Source organism: Pocillopora verrucosa, chromosome 4 (genome assembly GCF_036669915.1).
Source record: "Pocillopora verrucosa isolate sample1 chromosome 4, ASM3666991v2, whole genome shotgun sequence".
Lineage (NCBI taxonomy): Eukaryota > Metazoa > Cnidaria > Anthozoa > Scleractinia > Pocilloporidae > Pocillopora > Pocillopora verrucosa.
In genome coordinates this window covers 22,572,742-22,600,494 of record NC_089315.1, presented here as the reverse complement: position 1 = coordinate 22,600,494, position 27,753 = coordinate 22,572,742, and the positions used below count along the sequence as shown (strand labels likewise).

Here is a 27,753-nt window from a genome sequence, read left to right as displayed (position 1 = left end):
GACGCCTCCAAAACGATCAGTGGATGTAGCAAAAGTATATATCACGATCGAGGAGATAAAGAAACACAAAGTAAAGTTTGATCTGGAGAGGTATCACGTGACTATAGCAGAGAACACGCCCATCGGTGCTACGATTCTTGCTGTTCGCGCCGTCTCGGGGGTGAAACGCGAGAAGCTCGAAGAGCAAAGACTGGACAGGAAGTCCAAACGTGTTGTTTACTCTATTGGAAATGCAGATGGTAATCGTTATTTTAAGATCGGTAAACACACAGGGCTAATAACAACGCAGGTAGCCATGGATTACGAGAAAGTCAAAGAATACAGGTGACTATCATTTATCGAATAAAGAAGCCTCAACTGTGCACTGATCTTTTGTAAACACCCAGGAAACGATTAGAACACGAAATAAGTGTTGGAAGAAACAAGGGAAATATTCCAGTGTCTTACATTTCTTCCTGAGTGCGTTACCATTTTCTGTATGTTTTACAACAAAAGAGAGTGTAGCCGAGTGCCTTGACCAATCAGAGCACACCTTGCATCAAAACTTGATTATAACTCAAAAGAAAATTGTTCAGTAGGGTCCACCAGTGATTACGTCATAAATACACACGTTGTAGTGCAGTTGACGAGACTTACAAATTATCCTTATTCCTTATATGGTTCCTTTTCTTTCTCGTTAGATTGGCAATATTTGCAAAGGACATGGAGAGACGAGACGAAAGTGGCCGCTATGAATCTGGTAAATTTTGGTTAAAATTAAATTTTCCTTTGTAAGAACTGCCTATAATCTTTTTAATAAATTCCTTAAATGTGTTATCTAGTTCCCATCTCTCAGCGACCGGTCACAATTTATCGCCTGAGGGTGGGTCGGAGGTTTTTGGTTGTGTCCGATGAAATTTACCTGATATCCCATAAGGCTCTGTAATATTCTTATGATCCCCCCCATAAGGCTCTGTAATATTCTTATGATCCCCCCCATAAGGCTCTGTAATATTCTTATGATCCCCCCCATAAGGCTCTGTAATATTCTTATGATCCCCTTCTTCATTCGCAGTTAATTGGCAGTCATTTTTCTATAGTCCCCCCTCTTATACTCTGTTGGCGACGACTGATCTCCCCCCCCCTGCGTTTTCCCTATAAATCATGTGACTCCCCTCTCCCCCTCTCCCCCACCGAGATCCTCCTCAACTTTTCTCATTTGATAAAATTAATAGCTTAGCTCTTATTCATATTACAGACAAGTCCGACGTCGTCGTTCGTGTATTGGATGTCAATGACAACGCACCTCGCTTTGTTCTTGACTCGTACCAAGAAGTCATCAGCGAAAACGCCACGGTGGATTCGGAAATACTTCGAGTAACTGCGACGGATGCCGACTCTGGAACAAATGGCCAAATACACTACAGGATAGACCACGGAAACTCTAACGGCACGTTTGAACTAGACGATAATAATGGCGTTTTAAAGCTACAACAGAGGCTAACAACCCAGGCGTCAGATTTCTACAACTTGACTATCTTTGCCATGGATCACGGAGTACCCTTTCTGATCTCCAGGCCAACGTTCATCTACTTGAAAGTTCGTCGCTCCATTCACCCTCCATGCACGAAAAAACTGGCATTTCCAAAAGCTATCTACTTGGCAGATGTCAACGAAAGTATTCCCATAGGATCAAATATTCTGCGTGTGACTGTTAAAAATGGCAGATGTAATCCCGCAAGTAAAGTAAATTACTTCCTGTCCGAGATTCGCGACCCAGAAATTGATGACCACTTCAAGGTTTTTTCTCAAACAGGTGTTATTAAACTACTGAAACCTCTAGACTTTGAAGATCGGAATAGGTATACGTTTTACGTCGGAGCTACAGGTAAGTCGATACACGTTCACAAGGCTGCATTCTCTTCTCTATTTCATGTGCATTGCCCTGACTTAGCTCGTCGCCCTTCTTTTAGATACAAGGTATAACCTTCAATAGAGTGACTCCCTGTTGTTTTACTCCTCTTACTTTGCGCACGATAATCGCCACCATACGGTGTGTCAAAGGTTGTAGTCAGCCAGCTTAAATCGACTTGGTCCCCGGGTGGGAGCAACCAAACCTCTCAAAGGCTGCAGTTTCTTTGAATTGTATTACTTTATTTCAAAAAATCACCTTTTTATTGAGTAACCTTTGATTAATCTTAATTTTCTCTTTAACAACTCCAGAAACAAACTTTCTCTGATTTTTTAGACTCCAGAACAGCAAACCCTGTCGACACCGTTCTCGTTCGAATCTTGGTGAAAGACGAGAATGACAACAGACCTGTGTTCTATGAACAACGTTACAAAAAACTTTTAACAGAGACACCAGAGCCTAAGACTGTGGTCGCCCAGGTCGCAGCATTCGATAAGGACTCTGGGAAAAATGCTGAGCTGGAATACTTTATAGTCAGCGGCAGTTACAGCTATTTTCGTATAGACCAAAAGTGAGTGTCACTGTCTAGAAGAGTTTAAACACGGTTTGACAATGTTTCCATCGGGTTTAAAAAGACGGTTATAGCTTCGATCCTTTCACTACAACTGTTAGTGTTCCATGGCCGAGCGACACAAAGCGGTTTGAAAAATTGGACCATGGTGAGAAAGGGAAGACCTGAGATGCAATGTTGTGGGTGACTACTATTTACACAAACCTAAGAGGGAAAAGTTAAACTCACTCTGAGTCATTTTCTGTTACCGAAAAACGCTCTCCTCAAGCTTGACGTTCTTAGCGGGATCCATGCCTTACCGGGACAGTTTACGATATCGATTTTGTTTCTATTTGTTAACAAGTGTTTATTTTTCTCACAATAGGAGTGGAGCTGTTTCGACGAGCGAAAGAAAAAATTTAAAATCGCAGAATCTTCGTCTGTTTAACATAACAGTGTCAGTGTCAGATTACGGCAAACCTCCGCTGAAGGCCAAACGGCAGGCTCGACTCTCTGTACTGGTATTCCTTCCACTCCGGTCCCCTCTCATTTTAATCGAAACAACGGACACGACCATGACAATTCGCTTTGACTTGAAGGACATGGCACGAAGCAACATCGCTAAATACGGCATCATAGTTCAAGAATATGTCGACGACAACAGCGAGTGTAAGTACTTTATCTTTCTCCGTTAATTCGCGTCACCAAGTGATCTGTCCTGTTCGAATTCCCGATTCTCCTCAATTCAGCTCACAACAAACGAAGGGGCCACTGCCTGTGATCAGAGGTTGCTTAGTCAATCACCGAGGGCTTAACCAGTTTACATTCGTACAATTGAAACCGAAGGAGAAATTGGTGTGAGGTACCCTTTGTGTTTCGTTTCGCTGAGTTGGCAGAGCTTACTTGGGTCAGTAACACCAGTTCTTTACTCTCAGAACCCACCAATCCATAATTTACTCACTCAGGAAAATTCTATTTTAGATGATGAAATCAGTGAAAGAGAACCACTCACGTGGTATAAAGTGAGCCAATCCGCAGAGGAAGACCAGGCATTAAATCGGTACATTACCAAAGTGATACCGTCCACACCGTCTATCGAAAAATCTAGACCGCTTGAGGTGGAAATTGGCGTGGACAAAAATTGTGAAAACAGACGGGGAGATAAAGATTTCTGTAACGGACCGTTAGGACCAGGCAAGAAATACAGGTAACATTCCATACTTTTGTCTTTATTAATATTGATCTTGAAGAAGAACTTCTTTCATGTTATTTTTATTATAACATCAGAATCTTGGTTAAGGGCATCTTTCCGCCAGGTTCCCACTACTTTCCTCTAAGATAGAAAGCCAACCCTTCAAATTTTAATTCGTCCCGATACAAGTGGATGAAGAGCTCTTTTCTGGATTTTATTTGTGTGCCAAAGCGGTTAAGCTTGTGTCTTCGTGAAAACCACTCATTACAAAACACCGTGATCGTAAACATTCTGTTGTCGCACTTCTAGATTTCAGTTGCGCGCCTACTTGAAGTCCACCGGACCTTTTGAGGACTGTAAATATAAGGACAGCGATTTCTCAAACCCACACTTTACAGGTATGAAAAATATGCTATCGAACGATAAACATCTCCGTCTGGAAAGTACGAGGTAAAGGCTGATGAGTTTCTAGAAAGAATTTTCTTTCTTATTTCAACACAGATATGCGATAGAAAACTTAACCAAATTTTAATGCATGACATAATGTACTTGACATCAAGGCGTATCTAAAGGGGGGAAGGCAAACAAAGCACGTGACTCTCCCCTCTCGATCTGGTATGAAAAGGTAGTAATGTGTGATGATGAAATATCCTGATTCCATCAAGGCACTGTGTGAGACCCCAGCCGTTAAAACGCATTTCCATAATTGAGATTCATAATTTTAAACCCTAAACTTACGAAATCGCCAGTTAAAAAAAAGAGACTTTTTTGACCCATCTATAATTTACAGTCCAATTCTGCCATTAAACAGCTAACGACAGTATCATGATAAATGGAGTCAAATTGGTTTTTATTTAGCATTACCACAACCGAAGCCAGCGTATCAAAAGGAAGTGAGAAAGAATTATGATGCGGTTGTATACAGTGTCGGCACTGCTTTGGTGTTAGTCATCATTTTAGCCTTTCTGAGGGGTTTTTATCGATTAAAATTGGATAGAAAGAGGTCAGTAACATTCTCATGTTTGTTTGAATTTTAACCATGAGGCTCCATCCCTCCCACGAAATAGTATATACATCATAGTTGTGCAACAGCTCTACAGAGCGAAAACTATTGTGGCCTTATAAGTTCTAACAGATCTAGTGTCGTAGCACTCGACGTCTCTTAAGGAGTGATTTCTCTTCTGCTACATTTTTCATTCCCTTTTCCTCGTTATAATGTCAAACAAATCTTAGAATGTACACAATGGAGGGCATTCACGCAGTCAACAGGTCAGGTATTGGTCAATTAAATAATTGATCACTTAAGCGGCTGTTAGAGTTTGTCATCAGTTGAAAATTAATTGGAAATTTTCGTACAAAATGTTTTTGTTTCGAATTCTCCGATTGAGGGGTAAGAAAGAACGAACATACTGAGAAAACCAATTCAGTTTGCATGTGATCGTGTGAATGAAAAACCGTTTGGAGTAAGAACCTTGTAACTGATACGAGCAGCCAGATTCTGTCCTTGTAAACTCCTCATGTTTCTGTCAAGCTCTCAACCACCAACACCACTCCGACAAAAAAATTACGTGTTCCTGAATTCAGACGTGCACTTAAAACAAAAATTTATTTTTAGGATTCATGAAGAAAAGAAGAAGCGTATTTCATTTCCAATGAGTAATCCACGGTTCCAGGAGCCAAACTCACCAGTTGAAAAGATCAAAACCCCAGGACCCGCAAAGTGAGTATCACCTACCACAAGTACAATCGGAGAAGAAAGAAATGCATGTCATATGCTGGATCACGGATCACTCGCATGGTCTTTCCATCAAACCATGATAAACACTAACTGTTAACTTCATGCCAGATCACTTCATTCACAAAGGGATTAGAACTGGCTGCTTCGTTTCATAGCTTTCCGTCTTTTAAAAACGATCCAGATATAATTTGATTGACGACACCAAAAAGAGCTTAGAATTAAAATATTAAAAAACAACAACAACAACAATAATAAGCTAATGTTTCCTTTATGCAAAATACGGATGTTGTGTACTTTCCAATAAGAGATCTTTTCGTTTAGCATCAACAAACATATCGTGACCAATCATGACAACATGTTTACTATATACCTTTCCTTTACACTTATGCATGCTCTTTCTCTTTTATTCAAGGAAAATGGTTGCTGTCAATCTCGACAAGGGCTCAGGTATGTGACAAAAACACTTTTGTTGCGTTCCATAATTTCCAAAGGCGTCACATGCTTGCATTAAGGTCTGATCTTCTTTCCTTTCTATTTCAGAGTTTAGTCATCGGGACGAAGACGAAGGTTCATCCCCAGACTCCGCACTAGGTACGTGTCCTTCGAGCAACTCCGAGCCTACACCAAGAGAAAACATCAAGCCAACGTACTTTACCTTTGAGTTTTAGGGAGAATCGCGGAATCTTTCCCCGAGGTAACCCCCTCGCACACTTCTTTGCTTCTTTCTCGAGCCTGTTAATTTGTCGCTCCATCTTGTTGTGGTCTTTCAGGGCATGCTCGTCTGGAACTTCTTAGAAAGCAATATCTATCTGTCTTTCATACTGCAGGATCCCCAAAGGTCAGTGTCCTGCAATCCTCTTCTCTCTCCCTCTTTTATGTTCTTTCCTTTCCTTCTCCTTATCTTTCTATCTACTTTTCTGGCTTGGCTCCTGTAGTCTCAACTCTTCTTTCCACCAATTTTCTCCTCTTATCTTTTCGTTTACCTTCTATTCTCTTCCTTCCTTTCTATTTTTGTTCTTTCAATCTTCTGTAAAAACTGTGTTAGCGCCATAGTTCCTTTCCTTTATCTTTGTTCACCGTTGTTTTTTACCATTATTTTCCTTCCTTGAGAAGGCATGCTGGCGCGCATGAACTTTCAATTCAGGACACCGATTTACAAAAGAAAAGCCACAGCTACTGAGTTTGTATCTTCATCTTAGCTATATCCTTCACAAACTACTGAAACCTTATATCATCTCAACTATTGATGTGCTAACACCCGAGGGTGCTAACTTAAAAAAGCAAACACTGGCCTTAGTCCGTTACTGATTCATTTTCGTCCGGCTAGCTCTCCCAATGCAATCTTAACAACACCGGTTGATACTGCGTCACATAGAATCTTACAATGGTTATTCAGAAGGGTTCTAACAATCCAGTCTTGATGTCTTTCTCTTAACCTGTCCTTTGCACCGAACCAATCTTGCTTCATCTCTTTCGAATCTTGTTTTCTTCTTCTTCCGGCAGACACCACCTAAAGGACTATGTAGGATGCAAGGACGACCCGTTTAGATAGGTCAGTCCTTCAATTTCTACCTTTTGCTTCTCTCCATTGATTTTCTTGGTGCCACAGTAAAACCAACCCTTGCATTAGCCACAATTCAACATGGTTCCTAAAGTATAACTCAGGCCACTTCTTGTTCTGGAAGCTTTTGACTACATGTACCTAGTTTCTCTCTGAACACTCCAGCTGAAATTTGAATTGCAAGTTCGAGAACGAATCATTAGTCCGCACTTCATCCAACCCATTGTTCCATTTAGCAACTCGCGGGTTCACTTTCACCAATACCGACCTTACACGTTGACTCCTAACATATCTGTAGCATACTCTAAGTCTTCACATGAACTACGCAAAGCCACTCCCCTCATGAAAGCAAATACGTAAATTTTGAAAATTGTCGCTATTCGTGTAAAAAATACTCAATTATTTCCTTCATTTAAGTTCCTCGTGCATAGTAAAGGGCAGCCAGTTGATCATTAAATAAGTTAAAGCCCTCTCAATTTCGATTTAAAGATGGATTGGTATTCTTTAGTAAAATAAACTGCATTTGAATCATGAAATAAGACACCCTCTCGTTGAAACCACCATCACAATTCTCTTAAGCATTTGCCATAGCCTTAACCTCTAAACTTATTATTATTATTATTTCTAAATTTAACTTCTATGTTGTCCAAAGTTTAAAGTCGTAAGGGATTTAAAAGGTATCTTTTGCTTATTAAAATCATTTTGTAAACTGCTTACAGAGATAAGACAGAAAGAATCTTACAAACTACCAGTATTCATCAGAAATAAATGTCAATTTGTAAACGCTTTTTTGATAGACGATTCCTTCGTGCACTTACTGAGGGGTTGTCACTAAATGGCATGCCTCGTAGGTAGGTAAATACCTCGCTTTCCCTAATCCTTTATAATTACTAACCCTAATAGTAACCATTACTCAACTGCAAATACTAAATTGTTACAATTTGACTGAAGTATTAAAAACTGAATTTCAACCGATAAAACCTACCTACGAGATATCCCAAATCCATAGTGAAACCCTGTAAACTATGACCCTGTTGACTAATGACCTAAAAACCCTAGAACATAACTAAAGTGATTCGATTTATCAGAGCAATTTTCAATTGAGTGTCGAAATTAATTCGGCGTTGCTTTCTTTTTGCTTTACGTCATTCAGTGATTGGTCCAGAAAAATCGCGTCACTCTCTCAACCAATCAAATGCAAACTAAAACCAATCACAACTAGGTCACCCACGTTTTCCCGCGCTTTGGGCAGAATGATTGTTTTCACTTCAAGATCTAATTGGCTGTTTATGGTATTTTTCTTTCTTCTAATTGGACATCGTGATAAGTTTTGTTGTTGAATTACGACACTCAATCGAAAAGCGCTTTAAAAGTACAAGTAATTAGGGTCGTTGAGCTTAAAACATTGATTAATAACTCACTGCAATAAGAAGATCCTGAAATCAAAGTTCTCAATAAAAACTTCTCTGGCTATAACAACAAGATGTAATCACAACATTCAGGTGTTACTGAGTAAAATTAAGGATCGAGAAATGAACCCTCCAAATTACTTGCTAATAAATGTTGTTTGCGTTTTACAGATGAAAGTACAAGGCCATTACAGAGTAGAAGACGTCCAACATTACAGGAAGTGAGATTAAAAAATTACTTTAACTCCGTGGAGTCCTCGTCGTGTGCATCGTGTGACCACGTGAAAATTTACTGTGTGCAGGAGACAGTCACGTGATCGTACAATAGCCTGTCATCAAACTGACACTTGCCGGACAAAATCAGAGTGGGACACTTGTCTGATCCAGAGTGTACATCACAAGTCAAGTTTACGACATAACACAGTTTTAAGATGAAGTTTGGTTCTGTTTTTAAAAACGAAGCATTATGTAAAATCTCAATCATAAGCTTAATTTTCATCGAAAGGAATTTCGGAATTAAGCTGTACTTGACCACGCTGGTTTTTCAGCAAGCTTCGCTTTAAAACGGAGCCAAAACTTAGCTCGTAAAGGCATTGTCAAAATGTGTCTTTCGTTGTTCTTTTCGTCAAGACAGTCATTGTTAGGAGGAATTTTCGGCAATTCAAAGGAATTGACACGTTATTTCACACAATCAGGCGACTCTAAACTAAAGACATAAACTATGAGGGTATTCAAATTTGCTTTAAAAAACAAACTCAAGGGTAAAAATAAGTTATTAAGATTATGAGCACTTATTAGACACAATATAATTTTAAAAACGTAATATTACTGTTACTAGAGCGAGTTTTAAATAGTGTCAAAATTAATCCAAAATTGTGTGGGTTCTGCTGGTTCTCCTTTACTGCATTGACTTTTTGACCAATCAAAAAGCAACTAAACTGACCGTGACTTAGTCAGGCATTTTCCCGCGTCTAAACAGGTCACGTAAATTTAAGCGGGTCTAACCGTCCGAATGTATTGCTTCAACACAAGGATCTGCCCTAATGTTAAGAAACTTTACTCAAAAGTGCTCTTTTGCAAAAACAAAACTAAATATGTGGGTAAAAAGCTAAAATGCTGAGATTTATCTTTCCAGTTGGAATGTTTAAAAGAAGTTATCTAGTTCAGATGAAATTATTTCCTAGGAAAGTTGTCCTAGCTGTATAGTATAAATATATATATATTACATAAATATGATAATCTTGTATGGATCATTTTAAGATTTCCTCCTTATTAACAAGGACCGAGTGGCGAAATTTTCATTGCCTTTCCATACTCCACTGTCTGGTTTAAAATTCTTAAGTTTTCTGATTAACCTTTTACAATTATATTATATTTCGTCCAATTGTTGTTTTTTTCTAGTCTCTCAGTACAACTTACAGTTTCCTCAAGTTTATGGAAAATGTTTTTCCTTGGGAACGCATGAGAGCGAATACAACAGTTGACAAACAAAGAAAGGTTTATCTCGGGTAATTCTAAATCTGCCGTAATTCGATTCGCATCTCTCCCTGTTGGCCGTTATATATTTTTCTTGTAAGTCTGGAAGTGATGTTTGGTTTCACATCAAGAATAAGTACGTTCATTTCTCTTGCTTGTTTTCTGGGTAATTCAATACTGTAAGTAGTGGTTAGATTTCCTTAACATTTCTAACAATTTATGGGGTCTTACAACCATTGTTGGACCATAGTAACGTATTCGTAGTAACAAAGTAATCGCGCTCAGTCGATTGTAAATAAGGAAATGATTGGTTTGCAATATGTTTGAGGTAAAAAAAAATTGTTGTAGAAGCAACATGGTCGTGAAATTAAGAATTACCGTGAGGCGAAGCTTCCTGCTTCGCGCAAATTGTCATTCTCTGACAGCTAGAGCGAAAACTCTGTAGTTTATTGGCTTAACTATGTCCCACGGCTTGCCTCATTCCTATAATATACAGACACTTGTGTTAACTAACGCGTGTAACAACTATGTCAATGGTAGCCCCTACAGAACCTCTTTGCTCTTCACAAGACTACACTGGTTCATTTGTGATCAAGTTTTTTATCACTGTAGCTACAGAATATTATCAGTTAGGCGTACTTTGCGCATGTTACCAAAAAAATTAAACTTATTGCAGATTTAAGCTTTGCGAGACAATTGAATTGAACCAAATTAATTTAAAGAAAATAATAAATTAGCCAGATCAGCTGACTTGAGGAAGAAATAAAAACTGCATTGTTGGTGACTTTATTTGGTTTCTCTTTGACCATGGTTACGTTTTTTCGTGTTTCAACAAAACAGAAAATGCGATAAGTATCCTTAGAGAGATTTCAAAGTAAAACGAAGTAAGAGAGAACGTTCGTGTCCTAACATTTTAACTTCACCTGTACCCACCTCGACGCTGTCTTAACCCTAAGCAACGCAAAGCTCCTGGCTGAAGACAATGTGATACCAAAGAAGACGCTGGTTAAAGTAAGTCTCAGTAAATCGTCATGGCACACATTCAAGTTTTTCCGATAATTATTTACCAGGTTAAAGCTTCCTAGTCATGCAGCCCAGTAGCTAGTAGGTTCATTGAGTTTGAAGTATTCGCACTGAGCACAATCTGTGCTCTGATCTATTAAAACTACATGAATAAGTCCTACATGACCCAAGGATGTTGCCAACTTTGGAGATGGTTTATTCCAGACAGCACAATTCATGAACGTTAGTGTTCCTTAGGTGACATGAACAACAACATACGCAGTAAAGATAAACTGAAAAAACGAAAGCAGCTTTATTATTTACAATCGTTACAATAAATAACTTGGCAAAACATCAAAGTATATATTAAGTACCAAAAAGAATGTCTATTGGTAAATCTGTCATCTCGCAAGTAAGAAATCTAAAGAAAGTTCTGAGAGCGTATAAAAGTATTCATCAACATTTGCATGAACATTAGATATATATCCAAGACAAAAAGAACCACGACAGTTCGGGACATCAAAGTTCAATAAAATAATCTGAAAGGGAAAAAAAACAAACACCATTGTCAATGGAGCTGAATATATTAAGAACGCTCGGGCAACAAACGTTTTAAGAAAACCAAGAGACATTAGCTGAATTTACGGAGCTGGGAGGCGGTTTTCGCCTCAGCTAATAGCTAGTGTATAAAGGAAGAATGACTCTAAAGAAACTGTGGTGCTACGTCTCTGGAGGATATTACAAAACAATTTGGTTTTAGCAACAGAGTTGATCATGTAAATAGGCCACCGTAAAGAGTTTTTAAAGTCGACATTCCGATCGTTAGACCATCCTCATTCTCTCTGGCGATGGGCTAAGTCGATAAAAACCAAATTATTTTGTAATGGCTTATGCGTTATTTTAGGATACAATAAGCAAATACGGGTCACCAGAATCAAATTCAAACCAACCATGAAATCACCCCTCGCGTTTTCTCGCGCTCAGGGCAGTTTCTTGCTCGTACTAAGAGTTTTCGTTGGCTTCTGGCTACCTGCGATCTGCGTTTCCTCGCGCTCAAGACAGTTTCTTGTTCGTACTAAGAGTTCCCCTTGGCTCCCAGCTACCTGCGATCTGCGTTTTCTCGCCCTCAAGACAGTTTTTTTGCTCGTACTAAGAATTTTCCTTGGCTTCTAGCTACCTGCGATCTGCGTTTTCTCGAGCTCAAGTCAGTTTCTTGTTTGTACCCTTGGCTCCCCGCTACTTGCGATTAGTTTAGTCGTTGTGATTACTTTGGTTTCGGTTTGACGACATCTAATTTAAAAGCACTCTATTCTGAACCCTCAAAAGTTCAAAAGAGAAAAAAATGAATTGCTTCATAAACATACCTGATAAATAAGAATCATCTTGTTTACGACAGAATTTGAACTTCAACAGTACCCGCACTGTAACCTTTCTGCTCAAAGAGAAAAAAAAGGAGTAAGGTTTTCATATTCAGAATTTGGTTTTATAAAACCAACAGACGGAAATACCACAACACGAAAACGACACTTACCACCAAAACTCGGAGCTTTTTGTTTCTTCTCACGAGTTTGGCGATTCGACTCTTTTCCTAAAAAGAAATGAAAACAGCTCAATGGCCACATCATCACCTAGTTAGAAGACGAAGTAGCCGAAAACAGCCGATTTGGGACACACCAATAGCCCCGAACGCAGCCGACAACAGCCGAATACAACTTGTCTAGCCGAATGCATTCGAATGAAGCCGAAAATAACAGATCTACGGAGTGGCGATGCAGGTCAGTTCTATTACGAACGAGCAATAAGAGAACTAAGAGCGTCATCTTCTGACAACAAAAGCCTTTTAAGATTTTCAGTAATTTAACGTTGCCCCATGTACCGCTACTCACCTAGCTACCTTTACAAAACGTTAAACAACACAAAATGTCTCGTACCTTCTTGTTAGCAGAATTCGAATACACTATGCAGCACTCAAAAGCCTTCAGTGGATGTAAGAAAAAACGAAACGGTTATTTAGTATATTAATTCTAGGTATTTTTTTGTATAAATTTAGTAAATTAATTCTAAATATATTTTTGTGTGCAGTTTCCAATTTGAGTAAATTGCACACCGTATCTTGTCAACACAGCCCCTTCATATTTGCTCTAACAAAACAAATATGCAACATGTCCATGACTGACCTGTGCAGGAGGAGACGTGTAAAACTTATCATCAAGCACCCTCAGTGCTCTTTGATTCACTTCCCACACATCACCAATGTCCAGAAGTCGAACGCAAATCTGAAGATAACAAATAAATGGGTAATTTTCTAGAAAATTATTATTTTTTCTCAACTTGCAGCTATTCAAATTGTCCGTTACAAATCAAGACTTAAACAGGAAAACCAATTTACCTTCCCCTTGTCCAGAGTTTTCTCTACAAGAGCTCGGTACCAGTATCCATCTCGGCCCTTCACGGCACACTGCTTGTATATAAATATCTCACTTGGATCAAGGGTTTTGTTTCTGGCTTCTATGTGGGTCCTGTCAGAAAATAGGTGCTTCATTAATAACACTCTTTCGCTGCTAAACGAACTCGATCAAGAGACGAGGAAGCCAGGAGACTGACTCCTCCACATAAACCTCTATTGAAAGGGGAATCATCTACTTAAGACCCAACATATCTTTCGTGAATAATGCTGCGCGCATTTCGCGTGGTGCTCCGTCATTCCTTTGGACTCATTTTCGCATGGGCGTCCGAAGAAGGCTTGGGAAATAGGAAAGACGCTACTCCCTGAGACACGGAACAAAACACAGAACTGCATGGACGCGTTTGAAAAACCCTAGCACGGAAAATGCTTACCCCATGCGCACCATGGCATCCACGAAGGCATCTTCCTCCTTCCTTGCCCGAGTAACTTTAGCCCAAAAAGTGCCACTGTCTGTCAAGTTCTCTTGAACTATAATAGAATGTTCTTTTCCTACAATAAAGACAAAACGTATAAACATATATCTAGGAAACAATTCTTTTTTTCCTAATTCAGATGCAATCGTTTCGCATTGAAAAGTGGCACAGATCAATCCTATGAGCTTCTTTGATGGGCTTTCCACGTATAACACTTTCTCGGGTATTGAGGTATTTGCCAAACTCTCACAACCATGCCAAACTCTCACAACCATCCCCCCCCCCCCACCCCTCCTTCCTCGGTCCGAAGATGCCCATACGCCTATGTTTACGACAAGAGTGGTACTCTCAGGCCTGTTTAAAATTTTAAAACTCATGTAAAAAGTTACAAGGCTGTGACTGCCAAACCTATCTCAAGGGGTACGTAATCAGATATCACTAATTCCTCTGAGCTCTCTTGAGACAGTAGTTCTGGTGACAACAAGCACCCTGAGGCCACTTCTAGACACGAGTCGCTATCAGTCATTCCTGCAATGCCTGGTGCGTCATCTGACCTGCCTGCGACAGTAACAAACTAATTATTGATGCAGAGTTACATTTATTTAATACCAATTACCGTGTTGCCGGTGAAGGCGACATATGCCTCAAGCGTGCAGCTTGACAGCAATGATGCAAAAAAAGGCAGAAAAGGAAATGATATACAGTTTTAGCGTTTTATCACTATTACTTCAATTTAGAAGGCTACGCAACTCTTTACCTATTCCGTGATACATATTGAGTAGCCTAACAATGTGTGCAGGTGTAAAACAAAATAAAGATATGACACTCTCCCGTTTTGTTAAGAAGAACGCTTAGGTTTAGATTAGATTAATAGCTCTCGATTCCTAGAACACGACAGAAATCGAGAGCGAATAACCTATTTGAAAGATATTTGTTATAAAATTTAAAAATTCATTTTAAAAAACCACAAGGCTGTGACTACGAAATGAGATCCAACACATTTAAAAAGAAAAATTTTAGAAAGGAAATGTAAAAACGTTTGTTTGACGCATCGCTCATCACCTTCCACGACTAATGATCATATCTCTAGTTGCTTCAAATATTGTTGAAGCTTGTGCGCAAGAAGCTCGTGTGATGTAATTTTTTTTGTGGGTAGAGCACTGTCAGTACACTACCCATTATCGTCGTCAGCTGTGAGTGAGTAATTGAGATTAAGAAAGAAGGCCCGTAAAGCATACATGAATTACGACATCATGGTTAACATCAAAACTCTGTGGTACACTCCACAAACCGTTCTTGAAGCAATGGATAACCCTTCACCACACGAGCCCAAAGGAACATAACGAACTGAACGCACTGCATTTCCTAGAATTAATTTCATTCTTGAAACAAAAGAAATTGATATCATTAAAAAACTCTTCTCACCATTAGCCGCAGAGGTTGTCTGAATCAGCATCGAATTGGTGGGTCCTCCAGGTTCCAGATCACTTGAACCACCGGGGTACTCTGCCATTTCGTCCTTAAGGCTGTTTTTGAAATGAGTCTCTTCATTGCCTTCGCTAAAGGGCGGCGGCTGGGCTAATGAGTCTATGTCAAGACTTGTTTTGGAGGGTGTTCCAGTTTCCCAGTCACTCCCGCCAGAGGGCCCGACCGCAGTTCCTTCAACAAGACTTGTTTTAGAAGGAGTGCCAGTCTCCCAGTCACTCCCACCTGCGAACTGAGATGCTGATTCTTCGTCAAGACTTGTTCTGGACATAGATGGCACAACTCCTGTTTGTTCTTGGGGAAGAGTCTTATCAAGAATTCCTGTTTCCAAGTCACTTGTGGCACTTGGTGGTGCCAATGTATTAACTCTTTCACCTGTCATGGGTGATGTTTCCAGAGAACGTATAGCAGAGGACTTAACTGCTGTTTCGGTTTCAACGCAAGTCTTGGAAAGAGAACTTGACGTACTGTTTGGTCCCCCTACACTCCTCTCAAGACTTGTTTCGGAGGGTTTTCTAACCTCCCAATCACTCCCATCATTGGAAAGAACAGTTTTACCTTCTATGAGACTTGTTTTGGAAGGCGTTCTAGTCTCCCAATCACTTCCATCATTCGACGGGACAGTTTTCACTTCTTCAAGACTTGTTTTGGAAGGCGTTCTAGTCTCCCAGTCACTTCCATCATTAGACGAGACAGTTTTCACTTCTTCAAGACTTGTTTTGGAAGGCGTTCTAGTCTCCCAGTCACTTCCATCATTAGACGGGACAGTTTCAGCTTCTTTAAGACTTGTTTTGGAAGGCGTTGTAGTCTCCCAGTCACTTCCATCATTAGACGGGACAGTTTCCCCTTCTTCAAGACTTGTTTTGGAAGGCGTTGTAGTCTCCCAGTCACTTCCATCATTAGACGGGACAGTTTCCGCTCCTTTAAGACTTGTTTTGGAAGGCGTTCCAATTTCCCAGTCACTTCCATCATGGGATGGGACAGTTTCCCCTTCTTCAAGACTTGTTTTGGAAGGCGTTCTAGTCTCCCAGTCACTTCCATCACTAGACGGGACAGTTTCCGCTCCTTTAAGACTTGTTTTGGAAGGCGTTCCAATTTCCCAGTCACTTCCATCATGGGATGGGACAGTTTCCCCTTCTTCAAGACTTGTTTTGGAAGGCGTTCTAGTCTCCCAGTCACTTCCATCATTAGACGGGACAGTTTCCGCTCCTTTAAGACTCGTTTTGGAAGGCGTTCTAGTCTCCCAGTCACTTCCATCATTGGACGGGACAGTTTCTGCTTCCTCAAGACTTGCCTTGGAAGGCGTTTTACTTGCCCAATCAGTTGGGTCACCGGGAACTTCAGCCGTTTCCTCAGCAAGACTTTTCTCGGAAGAGGAACGATTCTTGACACTGGATCTAAAGTGAGCACGATTGTTGTTTTTACTTAACGAGTCCCTGTTTTCCGTGGGAATTTCCTTTTCACTTTTCAAGGGCTGAGAGGTTAGATCATTGGCCACTGCAATGTCTTTATTTTTAATACTGCCATCAGGTTCCTTATCAGTAGAGATGGCGTCCTTCCCAATTTCGATTTGATCAGCACCCTGGTGACTGTCAAGAGCATGACTAAGTCCATCATCACTGATATGTGTGGCATCGATAGATAAGTTTTCACAGCCACCGCTGTGAAACTCAGCAGATGCATCTGTTTTGTCTTTATCAGTACCTGACCTTTCAGAAGTTTTCAGGCTGTCTTCAATCTGATAAGAAAGTACAATAATGAGCCTTAGTCTATAATGACACAAACAAAAACTCTAAGTGTTTGGAATCAAACCAGTTTTCTCGGCATTACCAATCCCTACTACCGAACTATGGGTGCTTGTGGTGAGTTAGACAGTACAACGGAAAACAAGTTAATAAAAACAAGACCTTGTAAATTATCACAGAAATTTGTTACTATAAGTTCAATTCCCAACAAAAATTTATTCAAGGCTGGTACCATTCTATACAGTCTTGTTCTTTTGATAGTCCATTTTGCATTTGGGAAAAAAAGTAAACATGTGAAAAAAAAACTAGACAGACATTTTATGATGACAGTTTGTCACTTGAGAGAGAAGCACTCGACTTTTGATGATCCCGAAGTTAGAGAATGTCCGTATTCTACTCATTTGTGCGAGTAAGTAGTCTGAGTTTGTGTAATGGCATTATTAAAGAGGTAAAGAGCATTAAGTTACAGATTCTTATTATCCTACGACATCTAGTTCGCTGCTTGTACATGCATGTCCATAGGGTCAAAGAGGCTAAACTACATGAAAGTCTCAAGAAATAAGTGAACCGGACAAAATAAACAACGATTTGTAAGTCGGTCCAAATAAAAGAAACATCATCCTAGCCAAACATGTTGTCCCTTTTCCAGCGTTTTGAGCACTTTAGGCAGTGCAAGCCACTCATGTTTAAGTACATGTATGTACTTACTTCTTGGTCCCAGTCTTCTTGAGATGCTGGTGAATCATCGCTCAACTCTTCTCTGGTAACTCTCCACCAAGGCAGCTCAGTATCACTCCTTGGCTGTTTCTCTTTTTGATCATCTAAGTATGACTGGTGAGTTTTGATAGCATGTTGCAAAATAGAGTTGAAGTAAGTGATACTTTCATAAGCCTTCACAATGCTCCGTCCCACATCATTAGCAATTTCCAAGCCGTCTGCAGCATCCATGAGATATCTGACAGAGAAACGACTTTCAGGTTTAAACTTTATATCCTTAAATTGAAGGTTGTTTGCATATATCCACCTAATGTCGCATCTCCCAATCATCTTTCCACCAAATTTAAATGGCTCATTAAGCATAGGACAGCTCTGTGTCGGGTCAACAGACGTTAACATTTCAGCCAAACCGCAGAAGTTGACGAATTTATGTCCTGCAAACAGGAGGAACACTGAACCCCTGCCGCCTCCATTTCTCACACTGTTGAAGGCAATATTTAAGCTTCTGTTGGTTTTCATATTCGAACACCAAACATCAAACTTCATGGCTTCGATGATTCGCCTGGGGTCTGATTTGATCATTACAAAACGAGCATATGTTAGTTCCTCCATGCCAATCATATTCACAGAGCATTTGTTCAAGATGTAGTTGTACATTGCCACATCAACACCGCCAACAGGTAAGTGGTTATCTGGCACTGTGTTGCGATAATGCTCGATTGGAAACACTTTAGTGCCTCCTTCTTCCAGATGCCTTGAGACAGATGCTTTATTGACCACAAGCACAGAAGCAGGCACATCGCTGACCTGATGCTCAAAGGTCTGTAACTTTGTAGCTGCGCCCTCAGAGGGAGAAATTTCCTTGACTGAGTGTTCAGGAGTAAGGACATTTTGGCTTTCAAAACCTGCAACGTTTTCAGCTACATCCTTGAGCCCTAACATCTGATTCTCTTGATGGTCATACACAGGCACATCTTTGGCTTGGAGCCCAGAACTAGGTACATTGTCGACCTTACTCTCAGGCGCAAACAACGCTTTGGAAAATGAATCTTGCGCAGGAAGGTGCAGTATACCAGGGATTCTGGCTTGTTTAGATGCAGGCTGAGCAGATAACTTGTCTGACACTTTAACCCTTTCTGGGGATAGAGGGACAAACTCCTCAGCTTCCGGACGAAGTGCTTGCCTGCCTTCCTTTTTGCTATTAGTGATCTTGGCATCAACCGTAATTTTGTCTTTACAGGTGGCATTCTCATCAGAAACACTGTCCTCACTGACTATCTTTGCCATTGTCCCTACAACGGACACAGCATGTTCATTGTCCATCTCTTGAGCAGCATTGCATGCTGCCCCACTGTCTGCAGTCTGTGCTATATTGGGATTGATTTGAACTACAGGTGCTTCGGCATCTGCCTTTGCTTCTCTTGGCTGAACAGGACGGTTCTGAAGCAAGACAATCAATTACAAACGAGCCATCAAATCTACCGCTGATACACAATTCTTGTAAGAGCTCTGCCTTCATACAAATGAACAATTACCAGGACTACATAGGCATGAAAAGTGGGTCAATGGAAAAAAACCAATTCCACTAATTTGCATATAAGTACTTTTTGATTGTCTGTCTAAATTTATTTAATCTCATAGTTAATTTTAAAAAAAAAAAAAAAAAAAAAAAAAAAAGGTAAAGCAGCCTTTAATTGGCATGTTTGAGACTGTTTACCACTCTATCATGGTGAACCTCTCAATTCCCAGGGAAAGGAACAAAGTTGACAGTCTGCATTACTAACTGGAGGTAATAAAACTGTAATAGTAATATAAAGTAAATAAAACAAAATTGTACTTATACTATCTTCTATTTGTTGACATTATGTGGGAAAATTCAATGCACATGCATGTGTTTATACTCTCACCTCTACTGCAAGCTTTTGCTCATCCACTAAAATGATGAATACAACCAAAAAACTACACTTCAAACTCTAGTAAAATAGAATTACTACACTTACATTTGAGGAGTTGCCATGCAAGGTTTATTTAGGAACAGTACCTCCTTTATTCTTTCCTAGTTGGATCTTGCTAAAGTTTTTGATAAATTTCCTCAACAATTTATTTCAAGGAGCATAAACTTAAAACCCTCTTGTATCACAGAACTGATTTTTCAAACTGCTGTTTTACTTATGAGAGTGTCAGGGTGCTCTGAGAGACGAAGTTAAAGACCCTTTTGCATGGTCAGGGAAACTTACATAACCTTTTAATTCATTTTAGAGAAGCAGAAAATCTATCCTAACAAACCTAATTGAGCCACTTTGCTGTTGATACACACAGAATTGTCCCCACAAGTAGACAACAACACATGATAGATCACAGTGCCATTCTTATCAGTGACCTGTTGAATAATAAAAATGAATGAACAAAGATACAACCTGTAAGTAATTGTGCTAGATATTTCACCAGCAATTACATGTATATTAAATGTAGAGTAAACTGAGGTGAAAGTAGCCACCCAAAGATGGTAGGCTGCCCAGAAGTTCATACTGGCCTCTAGCTTTTAATGGAAGCTTTACACACTACCCTTCTGAAAAATGAATGCTGAGGACAGATATTACTGACATGCCCTTGTCCTTAAGAAGTGCTACACAATGAGTTATTCACATTCAAAGGCCAAAAGCCATACGATGCTTCCAGAATGTATTTCCTGAAGAGAAAAACGGTGGAGTTTACACTGGCAAAGAGTAGCATGAATAAAACTATGCCTTTTTTTCATGCTGCAATCAATTTGACTAAGCTTAATTTAAAAACAATTGCCAGAAATGAATTGTTTGTGAATCAGTCTTTGTCCTGGTGACAATGGAAAATGGAAAAAAATTTAATGATAAAATTCTTAACAATATTTCCTGCAGTGAAAAGTACTTACCTGGCCTTGAACTGCTGCCATCAATTCTCTGTTGAAGGTCAGATCTTTGAAGCACCACTTTGCCTGCAAATAAAAAATTAAAAAAGGTTAAATCTGGCCCCTAGCTGCTGTAGCCTTTAGAGGTAATTTTCCATCTCTCTCTAGATAGAGGGCTTTTCCTTTGGAGGAAGCTTCCAAGGAATTCTCCAAGTTCCCCTGGAAGTTTTTTGGTACCCGTTTCAACTCCTGGTGGAGCACTCCTAGAGAACACTGCACAAGAACACAACATGATGACCAACTTGGATGGAAAGATACAGTTGCTGAGAAGTTAATTTATAAAGCAAACCTTATCCCTTCTCCTAATCAAACCTCTGGCTACTAAGCCACAAACAAACCAACAGACAAACTAAAGATCTCCTGTAGTTTTGTGTAAAACTAAATTGAAAATCTGACAGGAATGAAAAAAAATACTGGTTAAACAGTACCAGATTAAGATTAAACAAAAGAGTATGTCAGTACATATGATGTCCATCCTATTACAGCTGCTTAAGTTATAGGTAAAGATTCAAAGTATTATATATATTTTCCACATTATTGAGAAGCAACCTAAAAAAAGCAACTTTCTCAGGAAACCCCTCATGATTTCCTTCCTTTTTTCAAAATTTTTTCCCTCCAAAATTAGACTTGCTAAACTCAGGGTGTGGCTTATCTGCCTATGTCACTGATCTCCCTAAGAGGCTTAATTGCCAGTGTGGCTTACATGCCCAACTTAAAGTCGATGCCTACATTGTTAACCCTTCAACTCCCAGATCAAATTTGTAATTCTCCTTACTGTCAACCATACATTTCTTGTAACATTAGTTCAGAAAATTTAGTATTGGATCAATCAATTATCCCCAAATTGATCTCTTTCTTTATTCTCATCACTAACTGGTTGATATTGCATGGATAATTTAAGGAGAAATTCTGTCTTGGTCACTAAAGGGAGTTAAAGGGTTAACAAAAAATACTCATTACCTCATATGGCAATTGGGTATCCAAATCTGAAAAAAGAGAAGCTTGAAATGCCTGACAAGAAGGAAAACAAACAAACAAAATCATGTAGGTTAGTTCTGTCTTCTGAAGGCTGAGTTGCTCAAAACAGAATTTACATGTACTGGTAAATTGTTACTTCACTTGAGCAATAAAGACTCATCTAAAATGTGTCCACCAATATACCTGTAAAGCATCAGACCTTACCTGATACAGGATAAATTTATCATCCAATTCACAAGAAAGTTCACAAAGAACTGAAGGTGCACATTCCTCAACAAATCCATAATCAAGGAATCGGATCTTGCACTAAAAAAGCAATAAACAAAATGTATGTTCAATATATTGCTAAGTAACTTTCAAAGTAAGCTTTAAATTGGAAAATGACTCAAGTCACCATGATTCAACAGATTTTCAATTCAATTGCTACAAGCAGTCCACTCCAAGCATTTAAAGACACCAGAATCATTTGGATTATCTGATCTCCCAATGGGAAATTGTGATTAGTAATGGGTCATGTAATAGTTTCATAAATTGGTCACCAGTAAATCAAAATCCAATTTAGTCACTAATTTTTTTGCTCTATTCTCTGAGGTGACTTAAAACAGCTGCAGCTTGGTGTGTGGACTGTGCAACATGGGGAAGAATTTGAGCTGGCCATGCCAGCAAATTAACATAACATCAATAAGATGCAGTGCTGTAATTCAAGTCTATTGGACATCATCATGTAAAGTATATCTACCGAGTAACATTAATCACAATCCAACAGTGACACATTGTGTATTCCTCGAGAAGAAGAAAACTGTGCAAAAATATATAGATATGTATTGCATAATAATATATCATCCTGCAAATTGGCAATTTTTTTGTGTTTTGAAAGAATAAATTGTTGTTGCATGAGATGACCAAAACTTCTGCACAGAACTTATTTGTGTGATTTTTGTTCAAGAGGCAGAGCATTTCCTACTTTGGAAAGGTAGCATGTTCAACTTTTATCATTTATTTTGGTGAACTGATACTAACTGTAGACATTACAAACATGTTAGTAAATTCTAGTAAAGGGTACCATACTTCATATGAGGACTTTCACAACAAAAATAAAATGGAAAAAAGGCCAACTCTCCTGGGGTTTTTCCATTGGACTGTAGATGGTAAATTTGTAAATAATTTTATGATGGCATATTTTTTTCTTTTGGAACTTACTTTTGCAGATCAAGTAAATCCATAAAACTGCACCGAACACTAAAACCCACAAACATTTCCTGGCACATGGCACCTATCATATGCCCAACTTAAGCACTCAGTTGTGTGATAAACAAAGGCTATAGATAAAATCTTGGGAACTACATATGTACAGTGTACAATATGTCCACATTTGAACGATATATAGTGTAATACTCTAACCTTTTCAGGGGAAGATACACTTTCAACCCTGGTACGACAGAACTCCTTGCTTTGCCTGTTCAGAGCTGCACAGAATAAACCTTCTTTTGGTACTACAGGGTTTCCAAACCCATGCTTTTTAAAATAATTACTAGAAGAAAAACAAAAGCTCCTTATCATGAATAATACTAGCAAAGACCAATGCTCCTTAAATACACAAAACAAAATATATTTTATAGAGTATCTACATGTACATGTGACTGTGGAAAACTGAAACAGTATTCTAGTTTTTCCTCTTATTGCTCCAGTTGACAATTGTGAGTATGAGGACATATATTTCTCAACCATAATGATTTTCTCCAGATATCCCTTGCAGTTTGATTGAGAATCTAGGGCTGAAATTAAAGCCAAGAAAGAGGCTACTTAAGATCCATCTAGTAGAATTAGGAGTTCAGGAAATAACTCTTTACATCTAAACAGTGTTCGAGGTACTGGCAAGGAGAATATGTTTAACAGTCAAGTGCTTCTTCAGTTGTGATCATTTCCTTTGCTCTCATGACCTTGTTGCTTGATTCAGGATTAATATTGTTAGGAGAAATTAGATGTTAGTCACTCTTGGCAGTCAAAGGGTAAAAGAAGTAGTCATACTTTATGGCCATTGCAGTCTCCTTCCTCGTTTCCATTGCTGGTTCTCCTGTCTTGGAAATCCAAAAAGATCCATTTCTGGCCAATGATCCAATTATGCTGACTGGGAAAACATCTTTGCCTTCAAAAAATTAATAACATATATAAAATTATTCCATTATCTCTTGATTAAGTCTCTCTCTCGGATAATTTGAAAATAACAATAATAAAACATTGAAGAGTCAACTGTACCTTCCATCTCCTTACTGAGTTGAACTTTAGGTTCTTCAGGCACATCTTGTTTTTCACTGCCAAGTGGTGTCTCCTGTGCAGGGATAGGAGTTGGCTGATGGGGAGAATTTGACTCAGAGCTGTCTGGTTGCTCCTTAGGCACTGCTGCATCAGCATCAGCACCTGCTACAGCTTGATTAAGTTTGCTGCTACTTCTTTCATCTTGAGTACTACACTGTATTAGCATGCTGGACACCTAAAAAAAATTAAAATATACAAATTTGGACAAAAATAGACTTGATAATGCACTCCCAAGTGAATAACACCACAGAGCAAAAAATAAATAAACCTAAGCACTACAGCAGATAGAGGCTTGTTATAGGATCAGACAGTTTATCAAATGTACATATCCTGCATACATAAAGCACTAGACAATTACATCAAAGGTATTGGACAGTTACATAATGGTTCAGTGATCAGGAATAAATTACAAAGTAACACTAATGAAATATAGAGACAATAAAAAACTGTCAATGTTGTGGGTGGGAAGGAAACAAAATTTTCTTAAAAAGCTAGAAATAAACTTATTACTTGCTTGCTTGATTGCTAACAACACGCACAGATACCTAATTGGTAATGTACTAAAATAATTTTGCAAATAAAATACATGATGCATAGCCATTGGCTCCATCTAAGTCCTATGACTTGTATGCTGAACAAATTGCTCAATCTTAAGGAAAAGACCTAATATGTGTAACCTGCCTGTATCCAGTCTAGCCTATTCAAATTTATTTAATAGAGATTAATATTCTCAATAAAAGCTATCTACTACTACAACCTATCAGCTCTCAAATTTATTTGCAAGCTTTTCTTCCCAGCCAAAAATACATTCACCAGATCATTTTTGACTTACTGTAATTACATGCTTAACAAAGATCTACCTTAACATGTATATTCAATTGCAAATCTTGCAGAGAGTGCAATCAAAATGAAAGTTGTATTACCTTTGCCAGATACTGAAAGGCTTTTTCAACTGCTCCTGCACAACCTCTTATTTCAGCAACTCTCTTTTTGGTAGCTGATTGCATTTGCACCAACTGGCTTAAGGTTTCCTGCGAGCAAAATTAATTACAGTCCAGAGCCACCTAAATTTTTCATTAATCTAAGGAAGCCATAAACCATAAGTACATATCTTTTCAAAACCTGGGAGGAAGATAAATACTAATAATTTATGCTAATCACAGCTTGTTTGTAAAAATGGGGGTCGCTGAGGTAGTTTTTGAGTGAGATCATTGAGGATTTTTTTGTTTCTGTTTGTAAACAATAATATATTAGACAAACTACCTAGTTGTAAAACAAGTCTTGCGTCACTGGCAGTCACTCTGTTAAGAGACAAATAAAATTATACCTTCTCTTCTTCTTCTGTGTACTTTAACCTTGTAAGCACACTCTGAAGCAATTCATTCTCCACCTCAAGTAACCTGGTTGAAAAATGTCATGAAACAGAAAAGTTCTCCATCTTTGCAAGACAAAAAAATGCTTTTCTCTAAAAAAAAAAAATTGATTCAAACCTAAGAGATGTTCGCAACAATAAAAGTAAACCCTTCTTGAAGTACAATACTATATTGATAAACCCAATTACCATGACAACATACATGAAAAATCTTTTCATATCAATATACAAATGGCATGTTTACTTTTCAAAAAAAGAAATTCCAGTATTTCATGAATATATCAAAATAATCAAAACAAGATTTTCTATACACTGCTGAGCCTACAGCCTTTGTGGGGACAAAATAATATACATACTTTTCGATGTCTTGGACATCTTGAGACAATCGTCGTTGTTTCCGCTAAGGAAGAATTATACCCATCTTTCATTTCTTTGATTGTAATAGTATATGCAAAGCCTATTACCATGCTTTTTTTGTACATGCAGCCTCAAACTTAATTCAGGAAAAGTGATACCTTACCCTAACTCATTCTGTTGTTTTTAAAACCAGAACTCAGCTTAGAATTACTTCCTCTTTATGTGAACAACCAGACAAAATGTCCAGCCATCCAAGGAGTTGACCAGACAAAACCTACATTTTATTTCTAGCCCTGCATGGGGATTGGCAAAGTGACCACTTAATACAAGTCAACCTACAAATTACTTGCATGATGTTCATGCCTAACAATTGTCCTATAGGTCCAAAAAAGACAGATATTCTGTAATGCATTGAGGACTTTAAACTCAAAGATCTAAAATTGATTCATAGAGATTAAATTGGAATATGTTTCAGCTGAGAGATTACTCTTAATTTTATTCAAGTGGTCCAGCTTTAAGTGTCAGCTCAATACAAGTAGAAGACAATACAAACATGCCATTGGGACTCAGTCGAGGGTAACCACAACCACTTAACCCTTTACCCCCTAACATCAGTATCCATACTCTCCATACTATTCACTAAACATTTCCTGAGGTGCTGACAAAGAGAATTTGTATAATAATCAAGAGCTGCTTCAGTTGGTGATCATTTCCTCTATTCTCATGACCTTAAAGTCTGATTCAAGGGTGATATTGTAAGGAGAAATTAGATGCTAGACACTCCTAGGGGTTAAAGGGTTAATAGAGGTGAAAATGTCAGAACTTAGCAAAAAAAAATGCTTAATGCTGAGGAACTTGATACAGGTTTGACTGTATTACTGTAATAAAAATTTAGATGCCTTACCATGACTTCTATCTGTTCATATCTGTGTGCCTTGAAAACATCCAGGCTGTGCACTTGAATATTACATTGAGGACACAGACAGATAATACTCTCTGTAAGATAAAAAACACATATTTCACACACATTTAGCTATCATTAAAACCGTGTCTCCTGATTTCACATTTATCCTGAACAGAGGTACAAAATATATAGTAACACTAGTACTCTACTAAATCCATGTTGGCACTAGCTAATCCTGCTTCAATCAGCCTTTCAATTGTTTACAACCTAAAGGACCAGGTTAACTGGATTTAATATATGCTTAGATGGCAAAACTCATATCCCAGAACAGCAACCACAGATTCTGGATATTACTTTTCTAAAGGTTTTCTGTCAACAAGCCATTCAGATTTAAAAACCATGAGATAAGTGTTGACCTGAGCATGTGTCTCTAAAGAATTACAAAATCCAGAGAGTAATTTGGCTGTAAAACAAGATCATACATCTACATTTGAAGCTGAAACCTTGTCAGTTAAAAGATGATGCAAAACGTTGAGCGACAGTAACAAAGAGTTAGTCTGTTGACCTTATTCACTCGCATTCAGGTACAGTGTCATGGTAAGTTACCCAGAAGGCTTACATCTTTCATGCATATTGGTTCAGTCTAATTCTTTACTAATGTTGAAGCTTAATTTCTAAGCGCGAAGATGTTAAGTAATAAGTCTAATTTTATTGTCAATTTTTTTTTCTTTGTTTATTTGTTTTTGTTTTTTTATCCCTCTTAACATTGTACTCGTTAGTACTACTGTCATTATAATCTTTACCCGGGCGCAAATCACGTGCCATGTGTTTTCTACACCATAACATGTTTACACGCTTTGTTTGCATTGATACAGGTACATAGAACTCTAGTGGAAAACAAATCTTTCCAATGTGCTTACAGAAAGGAATTTTAGGAGAGAACTCACCATATTTGCAATCAAAACACTTGAAATCCGCTCGCTTCTCGGGATGATTATAGCACAAAGGCGCAATAAGCGACAAGCTCGCAGCGGCCATGGCCGCCAACTTCTCTCAAGAAGCTAGTTTATGTGACTTCTTTAGCGTTTCCTCAAGAAATAAAACGCAACTGCTGTCACGAAAATAACTTGCATACGAGAATTCGCGCTAGTCTCACTGACAACCCAATGGAGAACCGTTACTGGTGATTACTGTTCTTCCTTGTTACGCATGCTTCGAAGTCTCGCGGCGTTTTTT

At 38.7% G+C, this 27,753-nt stretch overlaps 2 protein-coding genes across 5 annotated transcripts in view; one reads left to right on the top strand and one right to left on the bottom strand.

Annotated features, from left to right (window-relative positions):
* LOC131778726 (protocadherin gamma-A7-like) overlaps positions 1-9,962 on the top strand; it is a 56,111-nt gene extending 46,149 nt beyond the window's left edge. The window contains exons 4-16 of one of the 3 annotated variants that reach the window (XM_066164773.1): positions 6-324; positions 681-739; positions 1,238-1,867; positions 2,228-2,462; positions 2,827-3,110; positions 3,423-3,648; positions 3,943-4,031; positions 4,492-4,636; positions 5,249-5,353; positions 5,784-5,818; positions 5,912-5,962; positions 7,730-7,783; positions 8,513-8,646. In XM_066164773.1, coding sequence (XP_066020870.1) covers positions 6-324; positions 681-739; positions 1,238-1,867; positions 2,228-2,462; positions 2,827-3,110; positions 3,423-3,648; positions 3,943-4,031; positions 4,492-4,636; positions 5,249-5,353; positions 5,784-5,818; positions 5,912-5,962; positions 7,730-7,767 — 2,216 coding nt within the window. In that variant the 3' untranslated portion in view covers positions 7,768-7,783; positions 8,513-8,646. Of the gene's footprint in view, positions 1-5; positions 325-680; positions 740-1,237; positions 1,868-2,227; positions 2,463-2,826; positions 3,111-3,422; positions 3,649-3,942; positions 4,032-4,491; positions 4,637-5,248; positions 5,354-5,783; positions 5,819-5,911; positions 6,066-7,729; positions 7,784-8,512 lie in introns of all 3 variants that reach the window. The other 2 variants (XM_066164771.1, XM_066164772.1) reach the window with 2 other exon arrangements.
* Positions 9,963-11,118: 1,156 nt separating this feature from the next.
* LOC131778800 (uncharacterized) overlaps positions 11,119-27,753 on the bottom strand; it is a 41,345-nt gene continuing 24,710 nt past the window's right edge. Inside the window, exons 1-23 of one of the 2 annotated variants that reach the window (XM_059095259.2) lie at positions 27,465-27,658; positions 26,518-26,609; positions 25,613-25,656; positions 25,212-25,284; positions 24,808-24,915; positions 23,825-24,059; positions 23,597-23,714; positions 22,970-23,099; positions 21,773-21,874; positions 21,551-21,601; positions 20,555-20,617; positions 19,933-20,026; positions 19,554-19,579; positions 17,638-19,086; positions 15,125-16,922; positions 14,108-14,257; positions 13,658-13,775; positions 13,209-13,338; positions 12,997-13,095; positions 12,751-12,795; positions 12,351-12,407; positions 12,184-12,251; positions 11,119-11,358 (exon numbers count right to left, since the gene is read on the bottom strand). In XM_059095259.2, coding sequence (XP_058951242.2) covers positions 12,207-12,251; positions 12,351-12,407; positions 12,751-12,795; positions 12,997-13,095; positions 13,209-13,338; positions 13,658-13,775; positions 14,108-14,257; positions 15,125-16,922; positions 17,638-19,086; positions 19,554-19,579; positions 19,933-20,026; positions 20,555-20,617; positions 21,551-21,601; positions 21,773-21,874; positions 22,970-23,099; positions 23,597-23,714; positions 23,825-24,059; positions 24,808-24,915; positions 25,212-25,284; positions 25,613-25,656; positions 26,518-26,609; positions 27,465-27,555 — 5,118 coding nt within the window. In that variant the 5' untranslated portion in view covers positions 27,556-27,658 and the 3' untranslated portion in view covers positions 11,119-11,358; positions 12,184-12,206. Of the gene's footprint in view, positions 11,359-12,183; positions 12,252-12,350; positions 12,408-12,750; positions 12,796-12,996; positions 13,096-13,208; positions 13,339-13,657; positions 13,776-14,107; positions 14,258-15,124; positions 16,923-17,637; positions 19,087-19,553; positions 19,580-19,932; positions 20,027-20,554; positions 20,618-21,550; positions 21,602-21,772; positions 21,875-22,969; positions 23,100-23,596; positions 23,715-23,824; positions 24,060-24,807; positions 24,916-25,211; positions 25,285-25,612; positions 25,657-26,517; positions 26,610-27,464; positions 27,659-27,753 lie in introns of those variants that run through there. The other variant, XM_066164768.1, reaches the window with a different exon arrangement.